Source organism: Ciconia boyciana, chromosome 4 (assembly GCF_034638445.1).
Source record: "Ciconia boyciana chromosome 4, ASM3463844v1, whole genome shotgun sequence".
Taxonomy (NCBI): Eukaryota; Metazoa; Chordata; class Aves; order Ciconiiformes; family Ciconiidae; genus Ciconia; species Ciconia boyciana.
Genome location: NC_132937.1, coordinates 62,200,811 through 62,219,862, shown reverse-complemented (window position 1 = coordinate 62,219,862; position 19,052 = coordinate 62,200,811). Strand labels below are relative to the sequence as shown.

Sequence of the window (19,052 nt, the reverse complement as noted above, 5' to 3'; positions counted from 1 at the left end):
TTGACAGCACCACTGCATCAAAAAAAAAAAAAAAAACCAGAACCCACACAGAAACACACAGCAGAGGACAGTGATACTGCTCCTTTCAGCCACCAACAGTGTGGACTGAGCTTGGCACACAGCTCTCATGAAAACATGGCCTCAGCCTCTCTTTTCCTAAGCTAAAGGGGCCTATTTCTGTTTGGTATGTACAGCTCCAGCAGAGGAAGTGACATACGCAACGTCTGTAAAGGGAGATAATGGGGAGGAAAAAAAAGAAACACCAAAAAACCCCCACAAACACAGAAGGACAAAAAAGCAAAGCCCGGAAGGATGGAATGAAAGTTTCGGCACACCCCTAACATACCAGTTCCAGTACCGATCATGCCTCACTGAGCCTGGCTAGAAGAGAAATCAAAGACGAGCACTCTATCTGCTTCCTGATGAGTTTAGATTTACAAAGGTTTGTGCATTCAAACTGAAGGCACAGAATAATCAGTAAGCTCTAGTTTTAATTACACTTTGTTTTAAAAGACCTACAAAGCAGGCATTATTCTCCCCCAGAGCGAGAAATAAACTAAGCAGGATCAAGCAGTTATACCCAAAAAGCATCTGCACCTCTTGTGCTTTTCATGCAGCAAACCTCTCAGCCCATTTTATAAGGCAGTAATTGTCACCAGTAGCACTGTATGGTGACAGCCTCTTGCAGCCTGTGCAATCGGCAACTTGCAGGTTATTATGTATTTGCGAAAAAGAGGTATTTTGAGGCATGGCTGGGAGGTAAAGTGACTTCAGACGCAGACGAATAATTCCTCCCACGACATTTTCCAGTTAAGAGACCTTCTTCTTCAGTACCCATGCAACCATCAGGGCTAGGCCTTGCAGAGAAGCATGGAATAATCAACTTCTCTGAGAGCTGACAAGACTGATACAACATTTACACGGTTCATGAACAGCACAGAAAGGGTGCTTTGCTGTAATCTGAATTTCACAATTTTCAACTCTTAAAAAAAAAAAAGCACGCAGAGACACCACCAACCAACCAGGTTTCCTGCTCAAACAGCAGCTTTGTGGCCAACGTTTTCAGGGTCCCTTCCCAGGTCCCTGTCCCTGGAAAACTCAGAGTCACTCAATTTACTGTAATTATCATGTCCTACTGGGATTTGCATACATGTAGTTATAGAAGCAGTGAATTCCAGCATTAGAAGAAACATTTATAATTGTGCTTGTATGAATAACACAGGAAACTGTACCGCAGAGGTTTGCACCTTCTGCATCTTCAGTACTTAACCATTTTAACTCTGTATGAAAAGCAAGGTTAACACATGCCTTTTAATGGAGCAATGGAGATGAGGTTATAGCAAGAAAATTCAAGAAAACAGAAACCGGAAATTTCAATGTATCACAGTTAAAAATTTTATACCTTACATGCAATACTTTTAGCCTTACCAGACCATCTTTCACATTGCTCTCCCCCCTGCCCCGATATGACTTTCTAATCTGATAATTCATAGGAAAAAGTGTTACACTAACATTATTAAAGACAGTTGGCATGGGTTTTAAATGTGACCATTTTGAAAGGAAGTATCACCTCAAAGGAATTTCACATCCGATACATCTCACAACAGAGCTTGACAATACTCACAATTTTAGCATGTCAGCTCGTTAGCAAGATTAGTTTAGGTTGTCAAGCCTGAAAAGCGCCACAAAGGTCAAATTTTAGTTGCTATCCAAGTATTTTTTGTTTGGTATTTTTACTTTCCTCCCAACACAGGAGTGCGATGTTTTTACAGTTATGGTGTGTGGATAAATGACGGACAGCCTTCACACTTCTAAAAAGCAGTGTTTCTGAAAACTGGTATGTGAATAACCAAAAATGCGTGCGTGTGTGTGTGTTTTCTGCCTACATACTCCTACAGAAGTAAGTTTCCAGCGTCTGGGGGGGAATCTCTTTTCACTCAACACTCAAAGGTAAAAGAGAGTGTTTTTCAGATTGTAAATACACATTTGCACAACTCCCTGTTCTCTCTTATCGGCATCTTCAGCATGTTATCCTACGCATTTTTCCTTCACAACTGATAAAGCGATTAGATACCTTAGATAGTAGGGTTAGCTTACTGCTTTTTGCTGTTAGCGTCTCTGCTTAGTGAGCTACCATGCAGGAACAGACCGGTTTCTAAAACTGCTGAGATTCTTCATAGCTTTTATTCAACAAAAAGTTGCAAGTGTTTCCCTAGTGAGTCCAACAGGTCCAAACAGGCTTGAAGTTTAAAATCGTTAGATACCTCTTCCTACTTTTTGAATCAACAAGAATCTAAAAATTGCAAACCACAGTGCAATGCAAATACCTTTCTTCAATTCCAAAACTTTATTTCAACAATCTGAATCTCTCTTAGGAAGCACATGAAAGTTTAAAGAAAAAAACCCCCACAAACAGTGGGCAGAGGGTGAAGGAGGAGAGAGCTGTTTGTAACACCAGGAACTAAATCCCTTCAATTCACGTAAGTAGACAGAGTATGTATCTATACCATCGCTTTGTTTGGGTACCTCTCTCTATAATTATTTAAGCAATGCCACATTTCTCACAGTCCTGTAGCAACTCCCAAGTAAGGCCAATCACAGGAGGGTAAAAAGATATTTTGATTAGTTCGATCTGGTTTCAAGGCCATTACTTGTGTGCTCACCGTGGTGAGGTTTTTAATACTGATGAACCTGAATTCCTGTCTTTTGCGTGGACTGAAGTAAAAGCACTGCAGCAGGGCATTTAAAATGCACAGTCACATCGTCTGCAACTGCAAGCAGAATTGAAATGAACAAAACAGCTTTAGTAAATTTGTTGCTCTTTCATGATAATCTCTACCACCCCTTGAAATTTCATGGTTAGACGATTACTTAACACATCTGTAGGTAGCCTGCATCTGAACAATGCAAGTAATATGTATCACTTCGAATTTCTAAGTCAGAAAAAAAGTGTATGCAATGCAACATACACAATGATCAAGAGCACAATCTTCTTATATGTTCTGTGCTAAAGACAACATTTGATCCGCAGGTGTCAGAACATTGTTTTGGTACAAACGCTTAAGACAAACCAACTTGAACAGCCATGACCATGTCAGAAGAAATCACCTACAGGCAAGACAAATACGGTGATCCTGTCAGTAGTCACAATCAAGTCCCTTTTTTCTTATTCTCCCCAGGCATAAATCAAAACAAACTAAATAATGGAATAAAACTCAAACATTTTGGTAAAAGGACAAGGACTGTTTATTACTTTTTCTGCAAAGGCACTGTGAAATACCAGAAAACTACACTGTGCATTTTTTTTCAACCCAGGCACACCATTATCCCTTCTCCTTGTTTCCAACAACTCCAGGTTTTATGTTAAGCAATATTTAAACCTCCTTTATTAGTTTCAATCAAAAATTTCATTTACACAACCCATTTACTTTCTTCAAGACACCTGTCTTAGATCACTTTCTTATTAAAATGATTTTTTTATTGTAGTTACTGTCAGAAGTATTATAAGGTAATAAAGACTGCTAAATAATTTACAAGGGAAAATAGTGAAGATTATTAAAATTTCTGAGTATTTGCATCTTCACTGAGCCTTCTCAAAAGGCAGGCTGGCCTAGGAACTTCAGGATCTCTTCACTCAAAACACACCTCTGTCAATAAAAACTCATCTGTTCATTTATTCACCTTGTTTGCTGCATGACTGCAGCTAAGTAAGAGGAAAAAAAAAGAATTCTTCCCTAAGAAGGCAAAAAATAGGTTGATTTTGCAAAATGGAACCCTTCATCATTGCTTAGCTCAAGTATTAAATCATGATTTGGGTTCCCAAATGGAAAGTCAAAGGTGTGTTTAATATTCACTGCGTTTTGAGCCTCAGGGTTGACATTTGCAACTACATTTATATGCAAACGTAACGGTGAGAAACCTACTTAAGGGGTAAAGGAGGAATGGAAAACGATGGGATTTACAAAAGAGTATTTCAATCAACCCTAGAAATTTAAGTTTAAAAAGAAGTTAAGCACACCACTGAACTAAACCATACAACAACTATCCCGATATTTGCTTACTCTTATGGTTTTACAGCAACACTTTGCAGTGGAATAATCCCAGTTTCTCAAAGTGATGCTGAAGTGAAAGCTCTGGCCCTTTTAAATAACTGCATTCCATTTTTAAAGCAAAAGCCCTGTCAAACATTTTACAATGTTCTACCATCCACTGGTATTTTCTCACAAAAGTAGGTAAAACTGATGAGGTTCTTAGTTTTCTTTATTTTTTTCCAAGGAAAAACAAGAGCATAGTTTAACTTTCTATTAAATTCTTAAAATACTATAGGTTTAGACCGCATGCCAAGCTTATATAGCATTAAGATGAATAAAAACAACCTCAGTACTGTAACACCTTGTCTATAACTGATCACATTAATATATCAGTTTTTTACTGAACTCCATTACCTACTATTCTGCCAATTTGAAAAACATCATTTGCTTTGTTTTGACTATATAACATTATTCAGTGTTTGTACTTCCCCGTACTGTAAAAATGAAATGCTTGGTCTTCACTGCCATGTTCTGGAGCTAACATGTGACTTCCAGAGCATGTTTGTTTGGGAAAAACCCCCATACATTTAAACATTTCTTACATAACTGGCCTAAGGGCAGTTGTTCTATTTCATAAATATGTACTGGGGACCAAATATTGCATTGACACTTTCTGTTTAGAAAAAATACGAGAGAGGTTACATAAACCTTAACACTTTCTAAACCTGCATACTGACATCTTCTCCCTGGAGAACCTTAAAAACCCGTAATTTTAAGATAGATCAGATAATTTCTAGATCTGTGTCTATTTTCTTCTATAAAGTAGATCAGTGCCTGTAAGTACAAACATAGTTTTATCTTTAGGAGTCCAGAAACCTAAACCTGAATTTCAGAACACTTTATGTGTTCTTGCCAAGAAGAATGGAAATCAAATCAAACAATTTCATGTGTCCAAACAAAATATTTAGACCACACAACCCAAACTTATGGTTGGTTTAGCATGATAACATGTCTAACAAGATACCCAGTAAGTTAACACAACTTCGCTGTCCAACATAGCCTGTCATTCTAGATGTATGAAAAAGCCAACCCAGAACACTATGTGAAAATAAAAGTACACGTTCATCATGTACCTGTACAAGTCACAGCAACAAGCTTGTACATAAACGGGGTGAAGTTTATTTTAAATACAGTCCAATGAACTTTCTGGTAATGTGGGGGCCTTCTGTTTGTTTGTTTGGGTAGTTTTTAAGTAACCCACTTTTTGGGTGTTGTATTTCCAATTTCCTGTACCAGTAAATATACTGAAAATACCAAGGTAATTTCTACACCAGTACCTTGTTCGCAACTTTTGCTATCACTGGACCCTTCACTGGAAAGGCACACACAAGTAGCCACGGGATCATCTGCCCCACATATACTGCTCTGTGGTAATTAAACACTGATCCTAAGCTTTGAAATCGCCGAGACGAACACTAGAAAAGGATTCTGCCACACTGGCAGGCTAAAATGGCATCAGATTCCCCCTTAAAGAAGGGGGAAGGAAGGTGAAAGGCCTCGCATTTAACATAATTCAGTGTTAAACTAACAGTTTTAAAACACAGAAAGCACCAAAAAAACAAGGCATGACTAATAGCTTGAGCTCTTCACACAAATAGCGTGGCAGGAGGAGATCACCACACAGCATTCAAGAATCAAGGTTCAAGCAGGCAGCACGTCGTCTGCAGTGCTCTGCTACGCAGCCCCTGACCTGACTTCCAGCTCCAACAGCAATGCCTAGAAAGCAATCTTCACTGCAGTACTATTGATGAAATACAATTACAGAGTTTCTCTCACTTCTTTAATCGTGTTATTAAAGCAAAACGGACATGCAATACATACGGAGTCCTTCACTACTAACACAATGCAAACTTCTATCCTGCAAACCCACCACGTTTCCAGTTACCCGCCTGGCTAACAGCAGCAAGCGTTACAATTTCACAGGTGCCCCTCCGGCCCGAAGGCAGCAGGGATGCCCGTACGCGCCGCACGACACCCAGATGGGCACCAAGCAGAGAGGGTACCAATGAGGACCTGCCCAACTCCAAAATCCCACCAGACCCGCCTTATAAAAGCGAACACGCCGTAGCTTAAAACACAACTCCCTTTCCCGTCTTCGGGCACCTCAGAGGGGGTGGCAAGGCAACGCGGGGCCATTTCAAGCGGCAGGAGCTGCGCCTGCCCTCGCCCCTCGCCCGCCGCGCTCAGCACTAACGGCTCCCCCGCCCAAGCCCGCCGCCGGCCCGCACCCACCTGCCGAGGTCCTCGCCCGTCTCATAGTGCTCCTCCAGGTTCTCCTGCCGGAACACCGTCATGGTCGCCGCCTCGCCGCCGCCGGCTTCAGCCCCTGCTCGGCGCCCTCATCACCAGCGCCCCGGAGCCGCCGGGGCCGCCCCGCGCTCGGCTGCGCGCCCTGCGGAGGAGCGCGGAGGTGAACGCCCCTGCCCGCGGCCGGGCGGCCTCCCTCCCGGCGCCGGGGCCGCCCCCCGCCCTCCCCAGCCCCGAAGGAAGCGGCGCACGCGGGCCGCAGGGCACCTCCCCTGCCCCTGCCCGGGCGGCGGGAGAAGAAAGCGGCGCCCCGCGCCCCCGCCCCTTCCCCGGCAGCCGCACCGCCGCCCAGCCGCCGCCGCCCGCCCGCCGCATTCCTCCGCGGCTCCGTTGCCCGGTCAACCGGGACGTGCCGCCTGGCCTGCGGCGGGAGCCCCCGGGCATCCCCGCACCTGACCCCGGGCGAGGGCGGGAGGGCGAGGCGGGGGAGGGCGAGGCGGGGGATCCCCTCCCCGCCGCCGGGCAGGGGCTCGCGGGGCCGGTCCCCCCGCCCGCCGCGCCGCCCGCCGCGCCGCCCGCCCGCTCCCTCGCTCGCTCCTCTCTCACCCGCTGCTGCTGCCGCCGCGGCGCCCCGGCCGCTCGGCGACCTGTGAGGCGGCGACAGCGCCGCGGCCGCTCCCGGCCGGCGCGCAGGCACCGCGCGACGCCGTTGCGCGGGGCTCCGCCGCCCGGCCAATGGGAAGCCGCGCCCCCCGCCCCTCGCCGCGGCCTGCCCGCCTCCGCCCCGCCGCCGCCGGGCGCCACGGCCCGGTGCGCCGCGCCCCGCCCCGGCCCGGCCCGGCGGCGGGGGGAACGGCGGCGGCCTGCCCCCTCCCCTCCCCGCCCCCCCGGCCGGCGCGGGCCTGCGGGCGGCTCCCGGCGCCGCCATTGTGTGAGCGCCCGCCGGCCGCGCCCGCCCGCGGCCCGCGCCTTCCCCCGCCCCGCTCGGCGGCCGCGCCCCCGCCGCGGGCAGGCTGAAGCGGGGCTGGGGGCCGCCGCGGGGCGGGCGGCGTCTGCCCTCCTCCCGCCCGGCGCCGGCACCCCGCTCTGTCAAAAAGGCCGTCGCCGCAGGACGGAGCGGGGCGGTGCCGCGGAGGGCGCCGTCCTGCCCGCCCGCGGGACCGCCGAGTGCCGCGGCCATCGCCGCCCCGCACCGGCACCGGCACCGGCACCCGCCCCCGCCCCAGGCCCCGCGTCCGCTGCGGCAGGGCCTCCCCTGGGCCCCCGTCAGCAGCGGCGGGGGCGGGAGGCCTGGCGCAGCCTTCCACGCGTGCTCACCCTGGGCCGAGCGCAGGCAGCGTGCCCACCGCACGGTCCCGGCCCCGCAGACAGGGTGCCCACGGCAGAGCTCGCGGCGGGGAGCCCCGGCAGCGTCCGTGCTCTTAGGCACTCTATAAAGTAAGCATTTAAGTACAGTTTGCCGGTATTCCTTTATCACCAGGTAACAAGGATCAGCATTTTATAAACACAAAATACATTAAACTGTTTCTGCAGGGTGTTGCACCCTGTATTTGGCGTTTGTTAACGTTTCCTATCGTCACATGCGCTGCTGCTGCTCAGGTTCAGCTTTCCCAGCGCATGATGTTTCCTGTAGTGTATTGGTCCCATGCCAAGTTGGAACTTTGACCACTGCTTACATTTTGGAGGTGAGTTTTTTCCTAGTTGCTCTGTTTTCCTCCCATCCATGTTGTTCAGCCTCTAGCGAGTACATGATGTTGGGTAACTGAACAGCTTTTAACTTCCATCTGAACTCTTGAGATCTCTCAGAAAAAGAATTGCTCATCAAAGGTGAAAAAAAGTTCAATGCAGTCATATGATTTTACACTTACTTGCTTTAGCACTTGCAAGAGCCTGGCCTTCCTCAGGTACAGGGCAACAACTACAGAAGCCCTGAAATCTTCCAAGTGAGTCACGGCGTGACCTTGGGCGAGCATCAAAAATTTTTGTGCCTCTACTGATGTCATCTGTAAAATGAAGGGAGGGCATTGGAACGGATCACTGGATGTCAAGTTACATAAAGCCATCTTCAAAGAGGGCAGCATGGTGGCATCTCCTCAGACTGAGTTACATTCAGAACTGTGCACCCCTCACTATTTGATTTATAGCCAGACATGCAGGAGTATGATGCTGTGCCTTGTCTTCAGCCCATCTTCTATGTATTTACCTCTAACGGGTTTTCAAAGTCATGACTCACACACTTTAGGTTGTTTGATTTTCAACACAGCTCAAGGTTTTTAACAAATCCTGGATACCGGTTCAAAAGTTCATTTTGGTTTTAGAGATTCTTCCTTTGCTGGAAATGAGGACAATCACTGGAGCCAGCCCATGAAATCAGAAGCACTGTAACCTTGCTTGATCTTCAGATGTTTTTCACTTCTTTGTTTCGGGATTTTTTATGATGGTCCTGAGCTCATACAGCAGTAACATTCATTGTAGCTTGTATGTATTTTGCATTGCAAGCACTACTCAAACACGCAGTTCAGTATTACTCCTTATGAGCCAGCCCTGCTTTAACTGAGGCAATTGAAATTTCACTATTGATTCAGGTAAGAGCAGGCGCACATTGGAATCAATGCACCATAACACATAATTACCAAGATGCATAGGATCAACAAAACAATGACTTACTTAAAATGTTTCTCTTTTCCCTTTCAGTTAATAACCGAATCTGAAGAGGGAAATCTTGCTCCTGTCGCCTGTCCATCTAGGTCTGGGATACCTGAATTTTGTTGTTCAGGCCCCTCAGATGTTTGTTTACCAGCTGAAGCACCGTTCAGATGTTTGCCAGCTGAAGCACCGTTCCTGTTTCCTCAGAGAAATACTCAACCGCTTGTGTTTGATGCAGCCCACTTCAAAAGGGCTTGCCTGTTCCTGGTGGCACTCGTCTTGCAGTCTAAGAACACTTAATCTACGTGAAAACCCAGCCCCATTGCTAATGCTTTCAAAATGCTCATCTACTTCCATGAGAATGATACTGGATTGCACATGTAAATGGGAAAAATAATTTTACATTGCTATCAAATGTAATCCAGCAATTGTGATTGTGGTTTACGCTTATGGGTTTAAAAGCACATTAGATAAAATCCATCCCTAATAAACTCAGTAGCAAAATCTCCATGATTTCATGATTCATGATTTCAAGCCAATGTGTCTTTTTCATTTATTGTAATATAACAGAAATAATAAAGTGAGATTAACTCCTTACTTATGCTGTTGTAAATCAGGAGTGATACTGATGTCGGTAAGATTATTTCAGTGTGAAAGAGGATCGGGAGCAAGATTAATAACAACAAATGTGTTTTCAAAGGAGGGATTTGTGCCTGCCAGCTTACTACGTCAAGTGGTTCATGTATATTTTGCTATGTAGAAAAACAAGTGTTCTGTTTCTCAATAAATATTACAAAGAGTTCAAATTTGCAGGAAGTACCTGTATCCCCAAGCAGTGTTAAGTGAAAGGAAAGCTACATTATTTGTGCAAGTCAAGTGATTTATAGCACTCTTCAGCCACTTTGCTACTGAATCTACACAGCCATTTCTACATAAAGTTAACAGACAAGGAGGCATATTAAGTGTATTGTTTCAGGATAAATCTTTTCAAGATCACTGTCTGATTTGTTTCTGTCACCCAGGTAAGATGTCTCTCCTAATAAAGTAAGGTACTAATTATGGCAAAGAACATAAATTACTTAGGCTGGCTATTATTTCTTCTGCCTATAGTTCTCTTTTTAAGAGATCAGCATTTATTTTTGGCATGACTGTAACAGCAATTTCCTGGGTTGTGTGTGATGTTCTCTGTGCTGATTCATAGTTTTTTTCATATCTATTTTAATTTCTCACAAGGCAATGTCGTTACTGCCCCTGAAAGTTGCTCTTCTGTATCCATCAAAGACACCAGGGATGACACCAGAATGGGAGGGTGACCGTTAATGTCACATTAACGTTAATGTTTTTTGGGGAAACCCAAAGCATTTTTCCTACAAAAGGAGCTCCAGATGTGCCAGTGACTTTTGTGATTAGGGCTCACATCCCTCAAGAAAGCAGACTGAATCCATCGATTCCTTTCACAAAGGCCTGAAGCTGCTGATAAAGAAGGCAGGACCTGTAGCTTCACAAGGCAATACTTTTAGCACTGTAACTAGGCTCAACTAAGTGGTGCAGAGTAAATTTTGCAGGCTGGAAAAATCATTCCTTAGCATTTCAAGGAATAAACAAAACACTGTTTTGTTAAAAATTGTTAAAAATTTAATTGCTGTGTTTTGGAAGCCACGTAGAAGTCAAGTTCATAGAAAATTATCAGCATCACTCTTCTGAAAGCACCACAGAAAGATGAGTGCCTCTTATATTCTCTAGGTATTTATGTCAGTTCCTCATTAAAAAAAAAAAGTGTTTTGTCTCCCAAGAGAGTTACAGCTAATCTAGGATCTACTAATTCATGTGTTTATTCATCAGGGGCCCATATCATGTACATCCCACAACAAAGTCTCTATTTGGCAAGGCAATTAATTGAATGCCTGATTTGGACCAGCAAATGGCAGATTATCTGAACTACTTGAGGGCTTAAATGCATATGTATCAGCATCTCCCTGAATCAAAGCCCAAACCCAGAGTCATAGGCAAAGCACTTCTGGAGTTTGGGTTACAAAGCTGTATGCCATTCCTTCTGTGACAATGCCCTGACAGGGCAGCTCTTCTCCACTGGAAAAGTCAAGCTGTCGATGGAAAAAGGAAGACTCACATCTACAGTGGATGGGTCTTTCCCTGAAGCTGAATTAAGATTACGAAAGCCTCTGACAAATGACCTAAGAATAACCACTAACCACAATCAGAACTAAATAGCAATTACATCTCTTCGACTTAGATTTCTTGTAACTATTCTCCCATGTAGATTTGGTCTCTCTGTTACTGTATATTTATTTAATAGAAAACAAACTGCAAATGATTAAATTTTTGGCAGAAGTGTTCTTTCTGAAAAGCAGGTTTACTCCAAGTCAAAACATTTTGACAAAGATTTTGTTAACGTGTAATTTCAGTAAGGTAAATGTGTAATTTGTAACATTTAGTTAAAATGTTACTTCTAATAGTATAATATATCTTTATGTTGCATATAGGATTACATATTCCGTGAGACAAAATATATATTCTAAAGTAGCATGAGAAAGTCCTTTGGATTTTTGGCTTTTTAATTCTGAGCTCAAAGAGTTTGATTTCCTACAAAACCAAAACCAATCAAATATGTAACAGCATGTTTAGTAAATTTTCTTCAGTCGCACCAAAGAATACTCCAAACCTACATTTGAAAGAAGAAATCAAGAAAGCACTTGCTGGAAGTCCTCCGTAATTCTCAAACTACTTCAAGAATTTTACAGGGAAATTGAAGGCAGTTTGTACAGTATATTGCACAGTGTATTATTTGTACAGTATATTGCACTATAAACCTTGAACTTGACTGACATCTCAGTATTGTGATATGCAGGTTTAAAAATGATAATTTATAACATTTACTGTCATAAAACAATGAGCTTTGCATCAGTTTCTTGCACAATATGCACTACAGTTCCTGCCGCTCAGCTTTGAAATGTAAAAGTTCAGGAGACCTATCAGTGATATATGATACCATGAAAACGTATTTGTTCGGATCAGTAGGCTTCCAGAGGTAATGGATGACAGGATGAGGTTGCTCTTGCTGTCCTGTCTGAATGTCTATTTCTTCTTTTTTCTTTTTCTAAGGGAGCCTCTACAATCCGAGTCATGAGACAAACAAAAAAATCAAAGTATATATAAAAAAGAAAATAAAAAAGTTAGTAAGGGTAATTAAATTTCTATAACGACTTTCATTCAATGCTCCCCAAATGCTTTGCAAACATCGGCTGCTTTAATTATCCTTTGCTACACCTCTGTAGCAGTGAGGGTCCTTAAGTAACTATGCTTGTAGATGCTGAACAGGCACTCACTTGCATTTGCCAGGGATGAGAACCAGCTTTAGAGAAAGCCACGTGGAGGGCAGAGGAGGTCGGCGGGATAGTGCCTGTGGCAGTATCTTTTGGTGCTGTAGTCAGCCAAACCTCTCACACCACTTTCCCAGCGATGTCTCCTGTTAGAAGGGAAATGTGCTTGCTGACACTTGGCCTTGGCTTGCTGCCTGGCAAAGCCACTTGTGGGTTCAAATTCCTTTGGCATAGTACAGTAATACAGCGGTCGTAGCCTTATCCTTAGAAATAAATGCTGAGAAGTATTTAATGTAATCATTTTACAGATAAGGCATTGGAAGTGCAGGCTAGATATGGGGTTTAACCCCCAAACCATGGATGTGTATTTAATTGCTGGAAGTAATTTTTCTTTTTTTCTTTTTAGCTAAACGTGACTAAACTATACATGCAGGATGTCTGTAGGATCAGTCTGACTTGCACAATATCACACCTGAAGTGAGTGATGATGACTGAAAAAAGATGCTATCCCAATGCTTAATTCCTTATTCCAGTTAGTCCCTAAGACTGCCTCTGTCAGCTCCCACGAGCCAGGACACCTATGTGATAGTGTTCCCTTTGAGGCTGCACTGTGAAAATCTGGATGGAAAGTCATTAATGCTTGTAACTGCTACCCCAGATTTTTCCTGTTGCAGTAGGTCTGGCATGACAGATACACTGCTGCAGAGTCCACATTAAATACCTTGTTACTACAGCTAGCATTATTGCGTCTTCTGTTCTGAAAGAACGTTTACCAAGGGAATCTCAAAATCTGTACACTGTGCTGATCCAAAACTCTATCTTCACGCTGGTGCTTGCATGTGCCTATCACAATTTTTGGAGGAGAATAGCTCATAGTGCAAAACTTGACTAGTGCTAACCCAGAACAGATACAGCAGGCAATATTTAAAGGTAAAAGTGTCAGAGATTTCTTTTGTTGAATTAGTACATGATGCAGGTTCCTCAAAATACTGGGGAACCAAGGGCAGCAGTTTGAAAATCATGCGATGGGATGAACTTATCAGCTGCCTGGCACCCTGCCTAGCTACAGGGGGAGTGTTAAGAGAGTAGCACTCTCCAGCTGTTGGTGAAATGCCTATGTGTGAAATCATTAGCATATAAAAAAATGTCTGTTTGACTGTTTTGCAGTGTTTGCTCAGTGTATTTGGGCATTTCTGAAAGCAAAACATCCCTGAGCATGAATCTACAACAAATATGGCTGCATGGAGTTGTCATCTAGATGTTTGGGAGATAGAGCAATCATGTTTGGCATGTTTCATGCCCATACATTCCATCTGCCTACCTTGCCTACGTGTACAGCAGGCAATGAAATGTTTGTGCTGTAATTTCTGAGGGGAGAAATTTGAAGCTTGCGCTCAGTTACCTTTGCATGTGATTCCTTTGCCCAGGTGCTGCCCATGACACACTTGGATCCTGCAGAGTGCTTTTGTGTGCGTGCCATGCAGAGAGCTAGGTAGGAGCACAAGTAAGCTTTGCAAACTGGTGGATTCACCAAGCAAAAGGGTATGGAAAAAAGTATAAGAGGCTTCTGTTGTGTAAGTGACACTTGATCTTGGCTGGCTGATTAAGAGATACTGTATATTGTTCAAGTACTGTAATCCGGTCAGTTGAAGTTCCCTGTGGTATAGAAAAAATCTGTCCTGATGAAATGCCGGTTTCTGAGGTTGATCTCTAACTTCACCTAGTATAAAGAGTAATGGTTGTGATGCCCGGCCATTGCCTGCTGAATTTTGGTTCCCCGGCCCTCCCCATCCTCTTTATTTCCCCTAGTTGCATTGTTAGCTTAAGGTAATGAAACCTAAGTACGTTCCACCTTGCTATGGATGGCTACGATAGCCTGCTGAGGATCAGGGAGTCATGACGGTTTCCCTGATAGCACCTCTTTGCTGGGAGTAAACTGGGAGTAAACATGATGGAGGAAGGGCTCTGGGCCAAAATAATAATTTCCAAAGCAAGGCAGGATACAACTGTGGTGTGGAGGGCCAGCAGGGAGCACCTCCCATGTCATATGATGCAGACTGTGTTAAAAGGGGGGTAGAGCCCATTTTCCCCAGCTGAATTAATCCCTCCCAGCATGCCTTTAATTCATTTAGTATTGTATCCCCTTAATTGATTTATTATTGTATCACAGATAAAGCTGAACAAGTTATTTAATGAGGTCAGCTACTAGGATGGATGGATGATTTGTTCTATGTTTTGGTGATTATTTTCTTTCTGTGCAATTTTCAAAGGAAAAGCGTCTGCCTTGTACCTTGTATGCTGTGTACCTACATACTCAACTGTTCCAGTAGGATTTGACATCCTGAGTCAAGGACCTTCCTTCCCCAAATACCCTAGAGGCTCGTCGGCTACAAATAGAACAGGTGTGACAAGTGGTGTTACTGCTGTCATTGCCAAAACCAATATATTTTTTATTCGTGATTGTCACAGTCGCCCATTAGGATGGAAAATTCTTGCAGGCATCTGTAGCCAAGATTTGGCAAAGCAGATCTGGAGGTCTAGATGCTAGACATAGCACTGTGAACTCTGAATCTGTTGGAGTAAACCACTGCTCACATAGGTGCAGGCTGGAGAGCATCCAAGCATGCAGCGCCCTACAGAACAAAGGGTGAAATTCTTACTAATGTGCTTAAATAAAGGGATTGCTTTTCAAATCCAGAGTCTTCTCCTGGCTTCAAGACATAGGGAGTGAGTAGCAGGGGTTTGTCCCCCATTAAAATACAGAATGTTATTTTAGTATTCTCAGCATAAAAGTAGCACCATGATTCATTCGTACTCATATTACAAAAATGATACATTATTTACATGCATATTGCTTAAATAGATACTATTGTATCCATAAAGTATTACTAAATGGGCAGTAAGCATTCAAAACATCTTGTTCCTGAATTAACAAAGGCATGCATTAACAATGATGTGTCTTGTACCTGAAACCATATTTAGCAGGTTATTTAACTGACAGGCAAGGAGAAAGAGCTCTGTCATGCAGCTCTTTTTTTTCTATTTACTTTCAGCTATCATGCTGTTGCAAAGACCTAATGCATAATACTGTGCAAAGAACCTTTTTTTTACAGTACTTTCTATTCAGCCAAGTAGAAACTTTTATTTTTATTAGAAAAATAATTCTTATTCTGCAAAAGAATACCCATACTTAGAAAACAAAAATATTTTACAAGCTGGCCAATGAGAGAAAAATCTAGTCGGGATGCATGAAAGAACAACAAAGACATACCAAGAAATTCAGAGTAGAAAGTAGACATTACAATGGAAACCTGGTGAATGTTGCTCAAGGGGAGAGGCAGCCCTGCCTCTGCGCGAGGGAGGTGGGTGGATTGGTGGCTTAGCAGTATGACCAGGACCTCTGACTCTGGAGTGAAAGCAGTGCTAATGGAAAAGGACTGGGACTGGAGGAGGAGGACGGAGGAAGCCCATGTCCCTTCAATGCTCTTGGAAATCTGCAGTTGCCTTGCTTTTTGTAAGTAGTGAGAATATGAAGAAACGCTAGAGAACACTAGCCTCTATTTCAAATAAAGTGAAAAATGTTCAGTAATATTAAATATCAGAAAGTTACCCAGGGCTAGTTCTTCAGCTGGTGTAAATCAATATAATAAATTGGCTCGGTCCTCTCAAGTAATGGAACCAGGATAACTTAAACAAGGACAGTGTTTAATGTGAATTAACTGTTTAACTTAACTACTTGCTTTGATTTGGGGGATTCAGTGTTAAAAAAGCATGTATGAGTCCAACCTTGGAGAAATACCCATACAGCTAAATGCAGGGCTAGGTACACAGCAAGAGAGTGGTAACTGTACATTGTTTCAGAATAATTACATGGAGGCCAGGATTTTTTTTTTTGGCTGATACAAGCCTGTTACATTACATTTCATTGTGTTCTAATCTTAAGGCCGTGGTGTGTGTTCTGCAAGCTCTGCTCAGCCTGTCGATCTGCTATGGAGGTGTTCATTTTGAAGTTGTGGTGCAAGGGTGAGGTGGCACACTGAGTTAATGCAATAGCATTTTACCTCAGGAAACCAGGGTTCTACTTCAAACTTGACATTGCTTTGGCAATGCCAGGCTAGCGTAGGTGCTTGCTCCCGCCCCTCCCAGCAGATCACAGCGCAGTGCTGTAGAGCTGACACCGGCAGTTAGCGCGTGTGCAGAAGAGGTTCGGGACTGCGGATGGACGGGCACTCACAGGCGTCCTCAGAGGGCACTGGACTGGAGGCATTTCAGACAGCACGCCCCGTGCTTCCTCAGCATGCTGAGCATTCACTTGGCTTCTCTACACCTGTCAAAACAATAACTATTACGTCCTCCACCCCAAAACATGCAGATGAATAGAGGCTGGGGGTGGGGAGGGTTTGCTGATTATTGATGGTAATGAAGGAGAGTGGGTGGTGATTGCACATTGCAGAAACCTAGAAGAAAGGCAGTATGATATAATTTCACCCTGGGAATCTATTGCTATGGCAACAAAGAACAGATTTTTTTTTTGAAAAATAGGGTTCAATACGAAAGTATCACAAAAGCAGAAATAAGATTTTTAACAAACCTTTTCTCCTCCTTGCTTGTATTTTATTAATCTGTATTATTACTGAAATGTTTGTAAGCATGAAAAATAAGTGTTTGTGGCCCACAGACATTTCCCGTAAATGAAATAAAGTATTGTTGTGTTAGCTTTATTGACTTGGTGTGAAGTCACAGCAAAAATCCTTGTGGTGTTCTTGATGTTCAGTCTACAGACCACTTACAGTTTACATTCCATTTACAGCTATTAAACTCTTCCTCCAGATCTGACGAGATGTAACTGAGGTCAGGATTCAGCCCACACCATTTTCTATTCCATATAGATAAAGAATTAATGAAAACAATTACTTTTACTTAAAGCCACTGGAGAAGGTTTGGATGGCCATTACAACACACTCTGCCAGCCGCGTTTCACTTCAGGAACTGCAGTGGCTTGGGCTGGTGAATAGGTGCTCGGGAGGCAATCTTCTACATTTTCTGTGTGAGAAAGGTTTAAACTCTGCAGTAACATTAAATGAAGGAGCAGTGCTAATCACCCCTCTACAGGAAGAAGTAAGGCCTTTTGTTAGAAGGCCAAAAAAGAAATCCAGGAGCCAGATGAATACTGTGTGGCTCCATGCCAGAGTCGCCTGCCAAACCCCTGGGATCACCAGTTTGAGTCTGCTGGAGGCAAGCTGCTGGTACAAGGAATAGTGACCATTTCTGAGTTTCTTTCCCTCTCAGGGTTTCAATGAGAATTATGAGTTACTAGCTAGATGAGCCAAGGATTAGCCCATACCCGAGACTTGCTCCTCTGTTTCCCCCCCAAGACATCTTCATTTCATTCTTTCAGGCTTCATCCCACCCCGTTTTCCTAATGCTTGCACTACGGTAATCACATTTGCTATTTCTCCACTCGGACATGATGTTCATTTCAATTACACACTCATGTTTATACTATTTTAGCTCTACAGCAGGCATAATTACATTTTTTTCATTATATTGATCATGTATTTTACAATATCTGCAGGCTTTTCATATGATATTAAAATGAATTTTTTCACACCTTGTTTCTGACATAGAACTTGCCAAAGAGATCTCTGCTGCTGTGAGAGACCCTGAGCTCCATGCAAAAAAACCTCTGGGAACACCAATAACATCGATAGTCAAATTACAAATTTAGAGAAGAAAGGCAGCATGCCTACAGCAAGAGGCATCGAATCAAACAAAGCAATTTATCTCTGTATGACTAGTTTGCACAAAACACAACCAAACCAAACTCAAAATTAAAACAAGAAACAGAGAAGAAACAAAAGAGAACCAGGGGCTCATTTTGACAGAAGACAAGGGTAAATACAGAGATGGGATCCTCAGGGTTTTTCCCTCCAACGTGCAGATAGGACGAGACAAGGATGCTGTTCTGTTTAAAAGTCAGTTTAGGAGCACCTGCCAGGCTGGTAGGTGCTGAAATACTGATGTCCCATATTTTCACTATATTTAGCATACATGTATAGGAAATTAGATTGCCAGGCATTGCTCACCTTTGGACCATTTTGGGAAGCTGGTTGAGGACCTCTGTTGCGTATGGGAATCAGTGGTTGGCATTGACCTTACTCAGACAGCTCTTCAGCACTCACTTCCTCATCTTTGCTGTCGAACAAGGCTGCAAACAAACCTTAGCATCTGTTCGGTGTCCTGAGATGAGAAGACAGGGGAAAGAGGGAAGGCTTCTTAGGGCGTATTGAGATGTGGCAGTCTTTGGCTGGCAGAACCCTCTGTAAGGAGCAGTGGTGCTGAGAAATTTTCTGAGACCAATTTTTGCTTCTTTCCTCAAGAGTCTTGCCTATAAATGATGGATTTGCAATCAAAGGACTCTGTCCAGCAGACAAAGCTTCCACCACATAATTACTGCTCACAGAAACTGCAACACTTGTATCTGGATGGAGTGACTGAATTATATTTTCATGACACCGAAGAAGTGAAAATTGGTCTCAGAGCTCTTGCTGCATAAAGAACAGGGGCAATCTCATGCGCCTTTTTGGCCTGGCATCTGCTTTTAATATTTATTTGCTCTTCTTGTTCTCACAACAACACTACCAGTTTTCCTGCTGGCAGGCCCTCTGGCAGGAGCCCTGGCCCCTCTGAAGTGAGCTGGAGCCTTGGCACTGCTGCCAGTGGCAGTGGG

The 19,052-nt window shown here is 43.8% G+C and overlaps 1 protein-coding gene and 1 long non-coding RNA gene across 3 annotated transcripts in view; one reads left to right on the top strand and one right to left on the bottom strand.

The window, feature by feature from the left end:
• The window catches only part of DAPK1 (death associated protein kinase 1), a 90,220-nt gene extending 83,158 nt beyond the window's left edge, over positions 1-7,062 (bottom strand). For both annotated transcript variants that reach the window (XM_072859670.1, XM_072859671.1), the window contains exons 1-2: positions 6,945-7,062; positions 6,324-6,483 (exon numbers count right to left, since the gene is read on the bottom strand). In XM_072859670.1, the coding sequence (XP_072715771.1) occupies positions 6,324-6,385 (62 nt within the window). In that variant the 5' untranslated portion in view covers positions 6,386-6,483; positions 6,945-7,062. The remainder of the gene's footprint in view (positions 1-6,323; positions 6,484-6,944) is intronic.
• Positions 7,063-7,301: 239 nt separating this feature from the next.
• On the top strand, positions 7,302-9,478 carry LOC140650923 (uncharacterized). Its single transcript, XR_012042198.1, has 3 exons — positions 7,302-7,775; positions 7,938-8,023; positions 9,033-9,478. It is a non-coding gene; the product is annotated as an uncharacterized lncRNA (long non-coding RNA).
• Positions 9,479-19,052: the final 9,574 nt, after the last annotated feature.